Source organism: Gorilla gorilla, chromosome 19 (genome assembly GCF_029281585.2).
Source record: "Gorilla gorilla gorilla isolate KB3781 chromosome 19, NHGRI_mGorGor1-v2.1_pri, whole genome shotgun sequence".
In the NCBI taxonomy this organism is placed as follows: Eukaryota; Metazoa; Chordata; class Mammalia; order Primates; family Hominidae; genus Gorilla; species Gorilla gorilla.
Window position 1 is genome coordinate 33,442,871 of NC_073243.2, and position 18,873 is coordinate 33,461,743.

General features: G+C 34.4%; 1 protein-coding gene across 3 annotated transcripts in view; it reads left to right on the forward strand.

Annotated features, from left to right (window-relative positions):
- Positions 1 to 18,873, forward strand: part of AP3B1 (adaptor related protein complex 3 subunit beta 1) — a 296,004-nt gene that overhangs the window by 60,121 nt on the left and 217,010 nt on the right. For all 3 annotated transcript variants that reach the window (XM_004058672.5, XM_055366969.2, XM_055366970.2), the window contains exons 4-7: positions 6,625 to 6,720; positions 7,334 to 7,494; positions 9,256 to 9,322; positions 18,603 to 18,785. In XM_004058672.5, coding sequence (XP_004058720.5) covers positions 6,625 to 6,720; positions 7,334 to 7,494; positions 9,256 to 9,322; positions 18,603 to 18,785 — 507 coding nt within the window. The remainder of the gene's footprint in view (positions 1 to 6,624; positions 6,721 to 7,333; positions 7,495 to 9,255; positions 9,323 to 18,602; positions 18,786 to 18,873) is intronic.

Consider the following 18,873-nt stretch of genomic DNA (forward strand, 5'->3'; position numbering starts at 1 on the left):
ATTGGTGTGAGAAGTTAGATCCTAGATGTAGCACTCTAATGGGAAATGTCTTAATTTTTTTCAGTCTACAGTTGGTCTGGAATGTGATCCAGCTGATAAATATTGAGCTTTTACTATATGCCAAGCAATGTAATAAGTCCTTGCAACATACAGATGAATAAGAAATGGTTGTTGCACTAAATAGCCTCAAGTTCACTTCCAGGCAGATGGGATAAATTACTCAGTTAAATACATATTATGTGTTGATTTGATATATTGAAACTGTCGTTAATCAACTGTTGATATATTGATATATATTTGATATATTGACTGCTGTTAATCAGTCAACCACATGTTAATTGCTTTCTACCATTGCTGTATTCTTAGGAACTTTAAATCTAGTCGAGGAAAAAGTCATCTATCCTCAAATAGTTAGAGAAGCGCTTCTAAAACTGATCTAAGAATTTGAAAAACTTATATTTACACTTAAATATAATCTGAAACATTAAGTATAGTTTGAATCATTTGGTTTCCATCTTATACCTATATTTGTATTCTTGTGTAACATCCCTTGGTTCCAAGTGATCATTTAAAGGAACAGTGTTTCACAAATATGTGTATTTTGGGTTTGAAAAATTCTGAAGGTTGAGAAGCACTAATTTAAACCAAGAAAGTGTAAAGAGTCTAATTGTGAATATAGATGGAAAGTACATTGATAATAGAGATGGGGTTCTATGGAATGAAGTCATTACTACCTTTTACTACAGTTGTAAATTTCTTGTTGGATTTTTAATAATAATACTGCAATGATGTCATTTTCAAATGAGAAGATGTGCAATTGGGGTTAAAAAACAGTGATTTAAAGCATTCTTCTTTTATAAATGTATGTATTATAAATAAAATATAAATTTTTTCCTAGGTTTTCAGATGCTCTTAGGGGAAGAGTTGTCTCCTCTTTTGTTAGGGGTACCTTAATAGAAATATCTGCGGACTGCCATCATAGGCCACAACATGTAGCAGTTAGGAACATGCCCCTGTTTGCATCCTGATTCTGCACTTGCTAGCTCTGTGACTTTGGGCAAGTTATATAAACCTCTGAGCCTTACTTTCCTTATCTTTGAGAGGGAGATAATTGTACCTAGGATAGATATGAGAATTAAACAAGTAATATAATGTAGATGTAGGGCCTTACACATTTAAGTTCTAGCTGGAAAGTTATAGCAGATTGAGGTGAAGAACAAAAGCTGTCGCAGGCAGTTTTCCTTTCATATTCTGTATTTCCTAATTAATTTTAATACTAGTCAGAATGACAAGGGTACTTTTAGAAAAGAAAGGCTGGGCTGGGCGTGGTGGCTCACGCCTGTAATCCCAGCACTTTGGGAGGCCGAGGTGGGCGGATCACCTGAGGTCAGGAGTTCAAGACCAGCCTGAACAATATGATGAAACCCCGTCTCTACTAAAAATAGAAAAACTAGCTGGGCATGGTGGCATGCGCCTGTAATCCCAGCTACTCTGGAGGCTGAGACAGGATAATCGCTTGAACCCAGGAGGCGGAGGTTGCGGTGAGCTGAGATCACGCCATTGCACTCCAGCCTGGGCAACAAGAGCAAAACGCCGTCTCAAAAAAAAAAAAAAAGAAAAAAGAAAAACAAAGGCTGAGGAACTTCTCCAGATGAAAGAAGACCAAGGAGACATGAAAACTTAAATATGATGCATGATCCCAGATCAGGAAAAATACTATAAATATAGGATGTTATTGAGAATTTCTAAATATGGATTATTTATTAGATAATAAATAATGCACTGATGTTACGTTTCCTGAATTTTATAATTGTAGTGTTAGCAATTGAAAAACATAGATGAAGGCGGCCGGGTGTGGTGGCTCACGCCAGTAATCCTAGCACTTTGGGAGGCCGAGGTGGGTGGATCACTTGACGTCAGGAGTTCATGACTAGTCTGGCCAGCATGGCAAAACCCTGTCTCTACTAAAAATACAAAAATTAGCTGGGCGTGGTGGTGTGCACCTGTGGTCCCAACTTTTTGGGAGGCTGAGGCAGGAAAATAATTTGAACCTAGGAGGTAGAGGCTGCAGTGAGCCGAGATTGTGCCACTGCACTCCAGCCTGGGAGACAGAACAAGACTCTGTCTAAAAAAAAAAGAAAGAAAGAATAAAACATAAATGAAGCCTATATGAGGCTTCAGTGAACTAGTCTTGGAACTTTTCAGTAGGTTGTATTGAAGGATGATATCTGAAATAAGACAATTTATTGCTTACTATAGCAAGGGACAACTGTGCTTTTTAGGCACAGCTTCTCTGGGCATAGAGATTGCTGATATTATTGTGGATTATTGGGAAGGGCAGTCTTCAGGGATTGATGGACTTTCAGGGTCCTAAGTGGGTTGATATCATCTGTAGATGCGTGGTCATGTGGGTGAGACTGCTCTTGATTGATTGGCACTCAGAGGTGGGTGTATGGGAGTGCAATTGTTCCTGACTGGCTAACTTTCACAAGCAAGAGGCTGAGCAAGAAAACTTGTTCATTCAGGTGCCTTTTTATTGTTCTGTAAAACAGGTTTAAAACAGTTCTGGTGGCTACATGTTGCCAAGGCTTTAGAAAAACCTGTCTCTCCGAGGAATGTGGGAACTTAAAAACATTACCAATTTGAAATCTTTTTATAATTAAAGAATTTAAAGTATTAGAAGAATCACAGCACTATTATTTTGTTTTGAGGGCCATCTGGAAAGATGAGATTCACCCCTATCGTGAAATATCTTTATTGTTTTATCTGACCCCAAAGTAATTAATATTCCTTTAAAGATAATATAGAAGGATGTAAAGATTGAAAGTCACTGGTTAATACCATCACACAGAGATAGTTACTATTAACATTTTATTGTATAGATTTCTCAATTTTGTGCTTACTTGGCTTGAATCTTAGTTCTTCTATTTAATAGATACGGTACTTTAGTCAAGTTACTTACCCTGTCTGTGTTTCATTTTTTTATCTGTAAAGTAAGAATAAATACTTGTTTATTGAGTTGTGAGGATAAAATGAGTTAATTTATGTAAGACATTTAGAACAGTGTCTGACATGTAGTTAATGCTACCTATAAGGATTTGCTATTATTACCATATTATGTCCATTCTAAGACATATGTTTGCTATTTTAAAGTTTCTGCAGTTGGGATTTAACTTAACAACTGGTAGTGATTACGATGGGTAGTGTTTTCTGTTTGTTTGTTGTTGTTCTTTCCTTTGTGGTCCATAATATAATGGTATGTTTTACAATTGGTGGTCTATCTTAGATTGCATAAAATACAGTATGTGGGCATCTATTTTTTTTTATACAGAAGTGAGATCATACAATGCATACTCTTTTACACCTTTAAAAAATTTTAGGCCAGGTACGGTGGCTCACACCTATAATCCCAGCACTTTGGGAGGCCGAGGCGGGCAGATCACCTGAGGTCAGGAGTTCAAGACCAGCCTGGCCAACTTGGTGAAACCCCATCTCTACTAAGAATACAAAAGTTAGCTGGGCGTGGTGGTACGTGCCTGAAATCCCAGCTACTTGGGAAGCTGAGGCAGGAGAATCGCTTGAACCTGGGTGGCGGAGGTTGCAGTAAGTCACGAGATCGCCCCACTGCACTCCAGCCTTGGTGACAGAGTGAGACTTTGTCTTAAAAACAAAAAACAAACAAACAAAAAACCTTTTTCAAGGACGTATTTTCTTTTCTTTCTTTTCTTTTTTTTCAGATGGTGTCTTGCTTTCTCACCCAGGCTGGGGTGCAGTGGTGTGATCTTGGCTTGCTGCAACCTCTGCCTCCCAGGTTCCAGCGATTCTCCTGCCTCAGCCTTCCCAGTAGCTGGGATTACAGGCATGGGCCAATACACCTGGCTAATTTTTTTGTATTTTTAGTAGAGATGGAGTTTCACCATGTTGGCCATACTGGTCTCCAACTCCGGACCTCAGGTGATCCGCTCGTCTCAGCCTCCCAAAGTGCTGGGATTACAGGTGTGAGCCATCGTGCCTGGCCACAAGGATATATTTTCAATGTCATACAGATTTATTTAATTTTGTATAGTGGCTGAATAGTATAGTGTTTTATGGAGGAACTGTCATTTGTTTACTGTTTATCTACTAGGACTCTTTATTGTTTAATTTTTGCTCTTGTGGAAGATTTTAATAAGTGGAACTTGGGGAAGTGGAACTTGGTGAAGCGGGATAACTTGGGATAACCTGAGTGGAGATTGAGATAAAGAGTGCAAGTTATATTTGGGGACTATTTCTGTTTGACTAGAAAAGGAGGTTTCGAACAGATTATAAACTATATTGAGTACTAGGTTAAGAGCTTTAGATTTTGTTTTTAAGGTTTTGTGGAGCCATTCAACATTGAAGAGTAATTGGAAAAAAGTTTTTTCATTTCATTTATAACTCTACCCATATAGTATAGATGAATGGATTGATATCAACTTAAAATGGTTGTGTTTAACATATTTATCAATGATGAAGATGTACAAAGTTTGTTTGCTCATTAAGTTTTCATTTGTACTTATGAATTGAGAAATAGGTTGGATTATAAAATTATCATCTCAAATTATCTTAACAGGGTGCCAAGATGCGTTGAATCTAAATTGTTGACAATTTCTATAGATAAATGGAAGATTTTGCCGTTCATTTAAAATAATTTTTAAAAAATTCTGTGAGGACAGTTTGATTTTGATTTGGTCAGCAGTACATTTGGAAAGGGTGTATGGTTTTAATCAAGAATTAGTCATATCTGTGGAAGCACCTCATCTGGAGCAAGTTCTTATCTAGTTTGTTCTGTTTAGACTTTATTTGTAGTTTGTAGTGTCATGCTGAAAAAAATTGGAGTGAGTTTAGGAAGGAGCAAACAGGATGGTAGAGGAACTAAAGCTGTTATGTTTCACAAGAAATTAGGGTACAAGGAAGGAAGGTCATGACAGTTGTCTCTAAAGTAGTCCAGATTGGTTAGTATGACTGGAAATATGATCCAGTATAGTACTGTTTTTATATTTCCAGCACCAATTCCAGCTATCTCCAACTTTTTCCCCCTCATTTCTTGTGTTCTTTGAGTATATAACTTTTTTTTTAATTTTAAATTTTTTAAATTTTTGAGACAGAGTCTCTTTCCGGTTGCCCAGGCTGGAGTGCAGTGGCACAATCCTGCCTCACTGCAGCTTCGACCTCCCAGGCTCAGGTGACTCTCCCATCTCAGCCTCCCAGGTAGCTGGGACTACAGGCGCATGCCACTGTGCCTGGCTAATTTTTTTTTTTTTTTTTTTTTTACTAGAAATGGGATTTCACCATGTTGCCCAGGCTGGTCCTGAACTCCTGAACTCAGGCAATCTGCCTGCCTCAGCCTCCCAAAGTGCTGGGATTACAGGCGTGAGCCACCGTGCCTGGCTGAGTACATAACTTTTAGGTATATACTGTGCTGGTATCTTAGAAGGGTAATCAGGAATGTGAAGATATTTGAGAAGGTAGATACAGGCTATAAATAGTGCTGGAAGGAAGCAATGGATAAATTTCAACTCAAATTCTAGTTTTTGTTTATTTCTTTTTCTGTTCATAATTTTGTTGTAAACTTAGTGATTAAATTACCTTTAAAACTTGTTTTCAAGGCTGGGCACAATGGCTCATGCCTGTAACCCCTGTGCTTTGGGAGGCTGAGGTGGGAGGACCAGTTAAGCCCAGGAATTTGAGACCAGCCTGGGTAGGCAACATAGGAAGACCCCGTCTCTATAAAATCCTAAAAAAAAGCCGGGTGTGGTGGTGCATACCTGTAGTTCCAGCCACTGGAGAGGCTGAGGTGGGAGGATGGCATGAGGCCAGGAGGTTGAGGCTGCAGTGAGCCGTGATTGTGCTATTGCACTGCACCCTGTGCGACAAAGCAAGACTGTGTCTCAGAAAAAAAATCGAAAACCAATAAAAACTGTTTTCAGAACACACATCCAATCTTTTTGAATTTTTATTACGTTAAATTGGTATTCATAGTCACACATTATTCTTACTGGACTGAAAATATCATGTAATGCATGTTGAAATGTGAGTATTACCATAAAAATCAGAGTTAGGGCTCTGGACTCTTTTAACAGATGAGGAAACAAGTTCCCATAACATATAGTTAGTGGCCTGGGCCGAAATTCTTTCTCTTATTATTTTTTAAAGAGGTAGGGTCTCTCTGTGTTGCCCAGGATAGCCTCTAACTCCTGGGCTGAAGTGATCCTCCTGCCTCAGCCTCCTGTGTAGCTGGGGCTACAAGCATGCACACCATGCCTGGCTTCTTTCTTTTATTTTTATCCCTCATTTTGAAAATATTTTTACAATTTAGTTAATATTCTTATATGAGATCTGCTCAGGGATTTTTTATTCCCTTCAAGAGGAAGGGGCACTTTGATAGGCTATTGCTATTGTGGACTGGACTATTAAAATGCTTACTTTAAAAGCTTTTTCTGTTGTACTTATTATCCCACAAAATATTATTTTTATTTTACAATCTAAGATGTGACCAGATTCAGTTATTTACTTGAGAAGAATTGAGCATGGATTTTGGTATAGCAAATATTGAGTTTTAAATTTTCACTCTGGCTATGAATAAATGATTTATTTTTTTAACAGATCAAGAAGTTGGTATATGTTTACCTGGTTCGATATGCTGAAGAACAGCAGGATCTTGCACTCCTGTCCATAAGCACTTTTCAGCGAGCTCTGAAGGTAAATAATGGAGTGAGTAGGCAAATAGCTACAAGGTGTCTGCAGAGTTGAAAGTGTGTCATTTAAAGAAGTGGAGCGATAATCCACTAAATAGCACAGTAGTGTCTTCAAAGAGTTAAAAGCCTCCTATAGTGCCTACTCAATACACTTAGAAAATAATTTATACAACCAACTGAAACCTTGCTGTATATGTTGCAGCTTCTGTATGTTTGTTTATATTCAATATAATTATTTTCATGCTTCAAAGAGCTGTTTATCATTATACTAGCTGTTGAAAGTATGCAAAAGGGGTTATAAGACATTTTTAAACATGAAATTGATGACCTGCAGCATTTTATTATTATGAAAGTATAAAAACCCAGCACATTTAGTAATAAATGACCAACTAGAATTATAACTATTACTTTTCTTTAAAACATTATTAAAGAAGTAAACATTTATTTATGTGTCTTTTTTTCCCATTCCCGTATACTAATTGTTCATTTTAAATTAAGTAGCTTTCTTTTGCTATTGTCATATTACACCCTTTAAGCACCTATTAACTGTGTCTTAAAGATGTCTTTAAAATATTGTAAAGTTGAAATTTTGGTGAATATTTTTGCACTGTTTTTAGGACCCAAACCAACTAATTCGTGCAAGTGCTTTGAGAGTCCTGTCAAGTATTAGAGTGCCAATTATTGTACCTATCATGATGCTTGCTATTAAGGAAGCTTCTGCTGACTTATCACCATATGTTAGGAAGAATGCAGCCCATGCAATACAAAAATTATACAGGTAGGTGCGTTGTTAACAATATACCAAAGATCTCTGATGTTACATGGAATGTTATAGACCACAGAGGCTTGTTTTATTCGCTCTTTTAGGTAGGCTGCTCTTATACTAAGTAAATCCAGTGACTGTATGATGGTATTTCCCCCTGCTGCAAATGTTCCTTACACATCCTTAATTTTGTTTTGGCTATAGAGACCCTATGCAGGTTTTTATTTGTGAGGCTGTTAGAGCCTGTGATAATTTATAGATTTTATAACTTAAGAATAATCAGAATTTGAATTCTCATTTATATAGTCTATCTCATGTACACATATGCTTGTATTATTAGAAAATTGAGATTTTTTTTTTCTGTTTAGGGTAGAATCTTAAGTGTGTGATCCTCTCAACTCACTTATATGTGTTTTCCCTTCTTCCATCTTTGTTCCTGCTGCTCCCTTCCTTGTCTAATTCTTTTCCAGAGCTATTTTATTAAGTAATTTTTAAAAGTGTAGTGATTTGAAATATAGTGTGCTATACCATATCTGTGTGATATTTTAGAAATGTTATGCAATATTATACAATGCCGTGATCTCTGTGGAAAATTTACTGTCCAAATAGAATTGTCTACAACAATTTGGTATTATTTTCAGCTATCATTTATTCCTCAAGCTTTTTGAGACTCTCTTCTGTTTCTGGTGTTGTATTCACAGTATTGTGCTATGTGTATTTAGGTGTATGAAAACAGTAGAGGATGTGGCACTTAATTATGAATAGCATGTCATGTATTTGAGGAAGAAGATCAAAGACATACCAAATAATTAAAGGCAATCTATAATAAGATATTAGCACTTGATATATATGTATATACAAAGGTACACTAGCAATGTCTTTGATAGGACAGGGACCAGAGATGATCATATTTTGTTACCAGAAAGTAAAGATGTAATGAGATGGGATTGGTAGTGAAATACTGCTTTGAGAAGGAAGACTTAAGCTGAAATTTGAAAGAATTAAGAAGTTTGTCCAGATAATTATAATGCTTAGTAATAAATGTATATGTTTGTAAAAAGTGAAACCTCATATTCCTATGTTAACCGCCAGGCAAAGTTTTATCATGCTTCTCACTCACCTTTTCTCCTTAGAAACTTATGGGATAAGATCCATGCTCACTCTAATGGTTTAAAAGTCCTTCTATCACTGGGCACCAGTATATTCCAGCCTCAATGCTTGCCTCTCCTTGCCTTGAGCTTATATAGTCTGTTAGTATTGTATCTCAAATGTTTTAATCTTATTACTACCTCTTATTTTTCTTAGTTTTAGTTGGCACATTTTATAATGCATGTCTCTATCAGTGAACTAGTATGATATAAAATTCTTATTTGGAAATTCTCCATATTTGTTTTTGGCAAGTATGTATGCATAGTAAAATAATGACTGCTATCTAGTTATTTTTTTCCTCTCAGTTGAAAAGAGTTTGTGGTTTATCTACTTACAGTCACTTTCTTGAAGTTTTCCAACTCTTTTAGAAGTGAACTTGTTCTTTCATTACTATCTTAACTAAACCATTGATATCTGGTTTAGTTAATATGAACAATATTAGAGGGAAAGATTAGGACACATTCATGAGAAAAACCATCCCATTTTATTTGTTTTTCTTTATTTCTAACTTATAATTCTTGCTCTCCTTTCCCTCTTTAAAAATTTCTCAACATCCTTGAATTGGTGAGTATCGTGTAAAGCTAGAATTAAAGGGAAAAATTAATATGTTATTTTTGTATTTTTTAGCCTTGATCCAGAGCAGAAGGAAATGTTAATTGAAGTAATTGAAAAACTTCTGAAAGATAAAAGCACAGTAAGTAATGTCTTTTTATGTCTTTGACATAAAAATGTACTTTATTTACATAGTATCATTTACCATGATATATTTTATATAGTTGTGTTTATTGATTTCAAAATGGTATAAATATTAATGGCACACAGGACTATTTTTAAAGAACAAAAATTTTCATGTAATGAGAAAGACTGCATTTGGAGTTTTAGATCATTATGTGTTTCTTCATCAGAATCTGAAAAAAGGCAAGTTGGGAAAAAAATCTTTAACCTGTGGCTAAGTGGTTAACATGGTAAGATCAAGGAATAGAGGTGACCTATGGGGGATGTGAGTTACTAGTGTACTAGTATCTTAGATGGAGCTTTTGTACCCACTTTATATGTCTCAAACTACTGAGGAAAAGGATTCCAGCTCATCTTAGGATGCTATCATCAGGGAGTATGTACTATCTATGCATGGCAGCTATCTAATATAGTAGGCAGTAGCCCTATGTAGCTGTAACTATTGGTTTATGGCTTAGCATTTGATCTATCCTGGATAATGTTCAATAAACATTTGATTAGAATGTGTATTCTGCTGTTGTTGAGTGGAGTGTTCTATAGATATCTGTTTTTTAGTGTTGTTCAAATCTTCTACTTTGCTGATCTTATGCCTACTTGTTCTATTCATTATTGAAAACAGGGTATTGAAGTCTCTTTAATTTCTGTTAGTGTTTGCTTCATCTGTTTAGGAGCTTGGATGTTTGGTGCATGTATGTTTATAATTTTTTTAATCTTCCTTTTGTCATTGTAAAATGTTCCTCTTTATCTCTAGTAACATTTTTTGTTTTAATGTCTGTTTTGCCTGTTATAAATACTAGTATTCTAGCTTTTTTATGGTTGCTGTTTCCATTATATATCTTTTTCCATCCTTTTACTTTCAGCCTGTTTATATTTTTGCATCTATTGTATGTCTCCATAGACAGCATATAGTTGGCTCTTGTCTTTTTATCCAGTCTGCCAATGTGTGCCTTTAATTGGAATGTTTAATCCATTCACACTTAATGTTGTTATTAATATAGTTGGATTTTAAGCTGTCATTTTACTTGCTTTTATATGTTTCATGCCTTTTTTGTTCCTTATTTCTCCTTTATTGCTTTTTCTTAGATTAAGTGAATATGTTCTAGTGAACATTTTCATTCTTTTCATGATTTTTTCACTATATATTTTTGAAAATATTGTCTTATACATGGAGATTATACTTGTAGTTTCATTCGTAGACCATTTAGTAAATTTCTGTTAGTCTGTAGTGTACCAGAAATCATTATTGCATTTCTTCTGTGTATAGTTGGTATAACGTAGGAGGTAACCAAATATAGATTGATTATAAATGAAGATAGAGAAAAGAAATTTGATTCCTTTTTGTCTTCTGTATGACAGGCATGCTATCTGCCAGATATGAAGTCAATATTATTAATATTATGGTTAACTTGATTTTGATAATTTAAAAAAATACTTAGTGTTTTTCTATTATAAGTGCAAGAGATTGGCTAAGTACCATGGAGAGTAGTAAGATCTACAAGAAGCAGATCTGTCATTTTAATGAGGTTTACCATCATTTCTGCTACATTATAGACTAACAGAAATTCTTTGGATGGCCTGGGAATGAACTCTTTCTGTATAATATGTGCATGTCTTCCCAGACAGGATACAGCATATCATAGGTAAAAACAATAGCGTTTGAATCAGATAGAACTGGCTTAATGTCTGAGCATCTGCCACATAGTATATGTACCAATTCTTTATGAGTTTTAGGCTCCAGATTTGTAGGGTTTATAATATCTAATTTATAAATTTGCTGTTTGTGTTGAGAGAAAGAACTATTGTATATAAAACCCTCAGCACAGTGCCTAATACCACATGGGATGTGATTAAAAATTCCAAATAAGAAATAAGTACTCAAAAAGAAGTAAAGAATACAATATCTGTGTAAAATTGGAATGTCTGTTTCCAAAATACACCAGAAAGTAAAAAATATAGAATACTTGTTCATCACAGGTATTTAATATTTGTTGAATGACTGTTGAATTAATTTGTTACATTCTTGGTGATAGTAATTAAGTGTGTGGTATTGTTTTTAATGTCTCCCTCACCCCCCTGCAGTGGTTTCATGCTCAGTGTTCATAGGTAGATTCTTTGGGGGCTTTGGTGGCCTACCCTTTGTGAGGCACTCATTTTTCCTAAAGTGTTATATACTATATGTTTATTTTTTTAATTAAGAATACATATTTCTATTTCTGTCTATAGTAAAAAACAAAGTTTTTACTGACACCTGTAATTCTGGTGGTATAGCACAGAGTTCCTTCCAGCCTCTTTCCTTTTTATATTTGAAACTGCCTATTCAACATGTGGCTCTGGCCAGGCACCATGGTTCATGCCTGTAATCCTAGCACTTTGGGAGGCCAAGGTGGATGGATTGCTTGAGCCCAGGAGTTCGAGACCATCCTGGGCAACATGGTGAAACCTTGTCTCTACAAAAAAAAAAAAAAAAAAAAAAAAAAAGAAGAGAAACAAACAAACAAACAAAAAACAAGAAACAGGGCTCCTATTTCCACAATCTATTTACATTTTTGCTGAGTCCCAGAATGCAGAGAAACTATTGCTTCAGAATTGCTAGCACTGTACAGTAGCATGGGACCTAATAATTAGAGTTAAATATTTGTTTAGAGTTGTTTTTGTCTTTAATCTTTTTTTAATGTATGGTAAATCAAAATTGCTTCAATTATTTATATCTTTGAAGTCGTTGTGTTGGTATGTAAGAAAGCTATTGATTTTTTTTTGAGTGATAAATTTTATATTCTGCTTTTTTACTGAATTCTTCTATTGTTTGAGTTAATTTTCTCATTCATCCTCCTTGGGTTTTTTTTTGCATGACAAAGAGTCTTTACTTTTAAATGATTATCAGTACACCAAGTAGTAACATGTAACAAGTTCTTGAATTCTGTCCTCTTTGATTAAGTAACTAAAACTGGCCCAAACAATGATATTAGTGTTCGTTGTTCTAACCACTAGCAGGAATGGACTACCAGATTGTTGCAGAAAAAGGCCAAGACTTCACCCCTCTTCTGCCTAAACTGCTTCCAGATGGTTCTCTTCTCCTGGGTCTCCTCTACTTTAGTGCTGCAGCTGCCTTGGGATCACAGGGCAGCAGCCTCCTTGGCCTTGAACTCTTTCTCCCTCTGCAGGCAATATTGTTCAATTTCACCTTGAACTGCTGCTTTGGCCTGCTTCTCCCTCCGGTTCTTTCACTGCAGGTCTCAGACACCCTTTTCAGCAACCTGCAGCAGCTACTGGATCCCCTGAGACTGACTGGCCATGACAGCACCAACTCTGAGGCAGAAGCAAGCAGCCTAAATCTCTCTCTCTCTCTCTTTTTTTTTTTTAGAGAATGAATCATATCTGCAAATAGAGATGTTTTACTTCCTCTTTTTCAGTTCCTAGAACTCTAATTTCTCTTGCCTAATTATATTGTTTAGTGCCATCACTACAGTTGTGTTCAATAGTAGTGGAGATGGTGGGCATTCTTGCCTTGTTTCAGTCTAAAGGAAATGCTTACATTGTGTTTGCATTAAGAAAGATGCTGGCCCTGAAGATTTTATCTTTGAAATATAGTACTTTTGCAAGGTACTTCAGGATTACTTGATATGGGTCAATTGTTTTGCCTTGGTACTCAGTGAGTCCTTTCAAAATGTAGATTCAGAATTTTTATTATCTCTGGCAAAGTGTTTTTTTTTTAAGATTATAATTTTAAATATTCTGTTATTTTTTTCTTTTTCAGGGATTCCTATTTTATGCACATTGGATCTTCTTTGCCTGTTTTACATTCCAATCATTGTGTCTCTAAACCTCTTCTTTCTTTATCTCATTTTTATTCTTTTGGTTCTTTTTCTACCTTTCTTTAATACCCCTTTTAAAATTTTCATTCAGTAATTTTATTCGAAGGGCACCTTGCAATTTAGTCTTCACATCTGATTATTTTTGCTCTCTTGATTTCTTTCCTGTTGTCAATCAATCCTGATTTCTTTTGTTAATTTATAACTTTAAAAAATTTATAATTTATATTTATATTTCCTATCTTCAAATGCTTCTCTTGAGGGTATGTAATGCATTTTGAAGTGTCATGTTGTTTCCTTTTGCTTCATCATTTATATTTCTTTGTCAGTAATTTTTGCCAGTTGAATTGTTTTGATTTTCATTTTCTGTTTTTAGTACTTACAGATTACTTGCATCTTCTTATTTCTTTGGACAGGACTGGTGATTTGATTTTGAGGTAGCTTGCAAGATTCCTAGTACAAGAGTACCCTCTCTGTTAGAATTACAAAGTATGTTTTCTTAGTAGATGGCCTTTTGGTGGGAGGACGTGCATGCATAGGACCAGTATATGTCCCCAAACTATTTCGAGATATGTTTTGTAGCAGCCTAAATTTTTCTCTCTTCTTTTCTTTTCTGCCTAAAAAAGAAGGGTCTTACTCTGTCACCCAGGGCTGGAGTGCAGTGGTGTGATCATGGCTTACTGCAGCCTCGACCTCCCCAGCACAAGCAATCCTCCTGTCCCAGCCTCCTGAGTAAATGGGACTATAGACATGCACCACCATGCCCAGCTAATTAAGAAAAATTTTTTTGTAAAGATGGGGTCCCACTGTGTTGCCCAGGCTGGTCATGAACTCCTGGGCTCAAGTGATCTCGCTTTGGTCTTGCAAAGTGTTGGGATTACAGGCGTGAGCCACTGCACCCAGCCCCTCTTATTTCTTTTTTTCTGTTATTTCACAGTTTCCAAAGGACTGCTGTCCCCTTACTTTTTTTTTTTTTAAGCTAATTTTCTCCGTGAAACTTTCCCTTTCTACACTACCTCATTGAGTCATCCTCTCTTTCAAGTCTTTCCCTTATAGGCTGCTCTGATCTACCAAGAATCTTTTCCAGTATTTTCACACTTAGGGTGTTCTTTCTCTTTCTGTTGTTGATTTTCATTTACTTTTAGGCCTGCCATTAACTTCTGCTTGCTTTGTTCCAGGCAGTTTTTTTTCTATACTGTTGTAGGTCTTTGTGAAGTTTTGTGATACAAGCATGAAAATAGTTATCTGGAATTTAGGGTTTATATTTCTACTTATATATAATTTGAGGTTTAGAGATTCTCTGTTTTGAAGTTAGGCTTAAAGCATAGGTTTTGGTCCTTTTTTTATCTTTTGGATTTGGGTTGGGAGATTCAGACTTACTTAGGCATCATCAACTTGTCTACCCAGTATTTAAATTGGCTGTATTTTGTGAATGTTTTCTGGTAATTTTTTCTTTTGTGTGATTATAATCCATTGTAGAAAGGTTAAAAATATTCTACACAGATATTTGTGGATCATATCTGAATTATTACCTTTTTTTGGTCACATGTAATTCTTCATTGAAGGAAGACAGGTACATTTCTCCCCTGCCCCCCACCACCAAATTTTTAATGTCAGCATTGGCATTTAAAATCAATAGAGGATCAAAAATCACTTTCATTTTAAAAATCTCTGAATTAAATGTACCCAGTCTAATTTATTTCCACGTTTTGAAAAGGAATTTATTTGTTGCCAGCAGCAGTTTTTTGGGATCATTATTACGATGATGACATTGGTGTTGCTGCTGATACATATACATTTGAAAGATGTTGATCTATTAAACTTTCTTCATTTAACCTCTTTTGATTTTGAGGCATACCCATCTGTTGCTTCTTTTAGGCTAGAGGATATTTTCTTTCAATTGAGATCTCAAAGAAAATTAGTTCCATAATTCTCATTTTAAGGAAAGGTGGAATTATAAATATATTAAAATATAATGGAATGGCTTTTCTCTTTTACTAAAGACCAGTATGTGTCATATGAATAGTTTTTTTCCTAAAAATAGAACATTTTAGTGTTATTTAGGTAAAAGACATTACAGAAACCTTACAACTGTAGTCAGTGAACTTAAAAGGGGGCATCTAATCTATATTCTGTCATCTCCAATCAACTGTTACCATTTTTCTTTATATGAATTTTTATTGTTTATTCTTAAATTTTATACCATTTTCATCTACCTTCTCAACATGTCCTAAACACTTTCCTGCTTTACTACAAGCCTTTTCTAATGTCCACATATGAATTTATTTTTAAAATTAATAAGTTTCTCTTGTTTTTCTTTAAAATGTAGCAATCCATATTTGTTGACATTCTTTTCTTTAGAACACTTTAGAAGCAGAGTGGTATTTATTTCCTTTTCCTTTCAAGTTAATCCTAAAGAAATCTTTTTGATAACATCTAACTTTCTAATAGAAAACAGAGTTTCTTAGGAAAACAAATTAGGTCAGTGCCTGCTGAAAAACTGATTTATTTATATATTTTTGATGACAAAATTTCCTCTTTTTGATTTTCGCTATAAAATTATGTTTAATGAATAGATTGGTAGTTTATAGCTAAACCGTCGGGGTAAGACACAAATTTTAAGTTATTGATTTAATGTTGATAAAAGCCCCACCGTTATGTGCAAAAAACACACCCCTGAGTTTGTACAGATGTTTTATTGTGATAGATCTATTATCCAGCTATTAGAAGATAAATGACTGATCTTTCCCATTTTCCATGCCTCAAGAAAATTGAAATAAGAAGGGGAATATCATTTGGGCTGTATGATTAGGGAAGGTTGGATGGCCATTAATTTAAGGGAAGAAAATCTTGGCAGCATTGGCCAACTTATACCATATTATCAATCAAACCTTGATGCACTTCTTGTGATGACCCAGCACTCTCAGGTTTTTGCAATGTTAATTAGAATTCATGACAAAATAGATGCAAGGAAACGTTTTGTACCCTTCATAATTTTATAGAAAATTTATTGTTATTAGAGGAACCATTTGCTTAGTGTGATTTTTTTCATTACCAGCTTGTCAACTAGCATAGATAATCTAGAGAAAATATGAACTCCATAGATGGGGTGTCACTTTTGTTGATGGTTCATGTAGTTTACCTTGGAGCACAGCTAATGGCTGAAGTTCATAGCAACAGCACAGAAAAACGTGGCAACCAAGGGAAGATAAATGAACCATGTTTATTGCTTTAATATAAAAAATACATAAATGGAAAACTGCATTTGAATTTGATGAGCTCATTGCTAGTTTTGTTGGAGTGATTTATTTTTTCCCTTATATGAAAAGCTACTATTGACACAGTGAGATGGAAATTAACTGTCTGTTTTTTGGAAACCAGTATTTTTGGTTTTAAAATCTGAGTAGATCATTTAATTTTAATTCTGAATGTTTTATAGAATATTGAACATTTAATAAACCAAAATTATTAATTTTCCTTGTAGTGTTTAGCCCAGGGTCAGATTGTTAAAACTATATGATTAAGTATCTAAAATGATCAGTTTTATTTTGTAAAAGTACTCTGTTTATATGCTTTTTAATTATTTTGATGTTTTCTTAAACTTTATTTGGTTCTATTTAATTAATGATATTTGTTAGTACCTTAGAAGGTGTTAGTACTTTAGAATTATTGTGTACATGTAGCTCTTGGTTTAATGAATTTAATATTGTATGATAGCTGATTTTCCATTTAATTGTTTAGTATCAAAACACATTTGGAAGAAAATAATTGCTAAGACAGAATAACTTGATTTTACATAGTATTTTAAAAATTGAAACTGTGAATTACCTGTTCAATTTCATGGATCATTTTATCCTAGATACTATCCTTTATTTTTGCACTTTAACACCCTTTACCAATTGATGTTGATATTAATATAAGGTTGATAATACATATATATAGATGTTTATGTCTCACAATGAGTTATTCTAGAGTTTAATGTCATAAACTTAGTTGTAAGATATTTTAAAATGATACTAATTGTCACTTTATAGAAATGTAATTATCACAAAATGTAATTTCTAAAGAAATTATGTCTTTTGCAGAAGACATCAAAATGTGATTGAAAACATGAGCTTAACTTCCTTGCCATATCTATAACAAATAGAAAATTATATATATAATACATTTTTATATAGTTCACACAAATAATCAATTCTGTGCTTTTTCGATTGAGGTGCATACATGCTGGGACCAGCAGGCACCAGTACATGGGTAGGGCTGGAGTCAATAAATGCAGCTTCACGTTTATACTGATTGGTAATTCATAAAATCCCCACAGGACTTGAAACTTGTTTAGCATAATAGCGAGTCTATATTCTGAGCTGTTTTCTTTCAATTGTATTGTTGGTTGCATATTAATAAACTAAATGTCAGCCAAGGAGAGGGACAAACACTCAAAATATGAATATCATTGTATCTAATATTTTTCAAAAAGTACCATTTCAGTAAGTTATATTTCTATTTAATTGCTTATTTTAAGTCATTGGGGAAATTTTAGACACTAAAATGAAGATCCCTAGTGTTCAGATAGAATATGGTATTAATTTGTTTTTCAAAACTGTATTATATTGTGGGCTAACTGCACATATATCATTTGTACATATATAGAAGTATTTGTATAATATATATTCTGCTTAGTTTGTGTCTTTGGAGTAAAGGAATCTCAATGTTACCACTTTGTAAAAGCATCACAGTTCAGAAACTAACATTATGATTCATTAATTGGTCTTGGAAGAGCCCCCTTTTGTTAGTAATATATTATTCCAACTTATACACATTGTTATGAAAGTGATATGAGCCCAGGTGATGTTCTAAAATTTCAGCCAGTGTGTTTTCTTTGTAAATAAATTATATTGGGTAAAAACCGGTGGATTAAGATGTATATGATTTGAAAGTGTTCTTCTATTAAAATTTATGAATTTCTCATATACTTTTTAACATAAGTTCATTGTAGAATGATTGTCGTTCTCATTTTAAACTGACACAATGTGAGCTTTGTTATTGTCTTGATTCTTTTTCTGAATATTATGAACAAAGTACTGAATTTTTAGATTAGAATTTAGGTTAGCTTTAAACATGAAAAATGTGCATGATTAATGTTTAATCCACATATGAACAATGTGTTGAAATTTAACCTGGTGAAATAAAAACATCAGAATTTACTTCTCTTCGGAATAGTATTTTCTAGACATATTAGAACTATTAAAATTATTCTTTGACGAATAGTCACCATAAAGTTTGTTATTCAAACATGAACATTCATTTTAATTGAATGACTGAATACTTTACTATTGATTGGCATGAAACTGATTACTATAATGCCTGAGTAAGACCTTTGATGTAGGGGAGAAACATTTTTTAATAAGTTACTATTTCTTTCTTTTCTAGTTGGTAGCTGGCAGTGTTGTGATGGCTTTTGAAGAAGTATGCCCGGACAGAATAGATCTGATTCATAAAAATTACCGCAAGCTATGTAACTTACTAGTGGATGTTGAAGAGTGGGGGCAGGTTGTCATAATCCACATGCTAACTCGATATGCTCGGACACAGTTTGTCAGCCCTTGGAAAGAGGTAAGTGTTGAACGGTCTTCCACTTTCAAGTATACTAAGAGAATGGATGAGCTTTTTAAAACTTGTGCAAAAAATTAGGAGTAGTAAA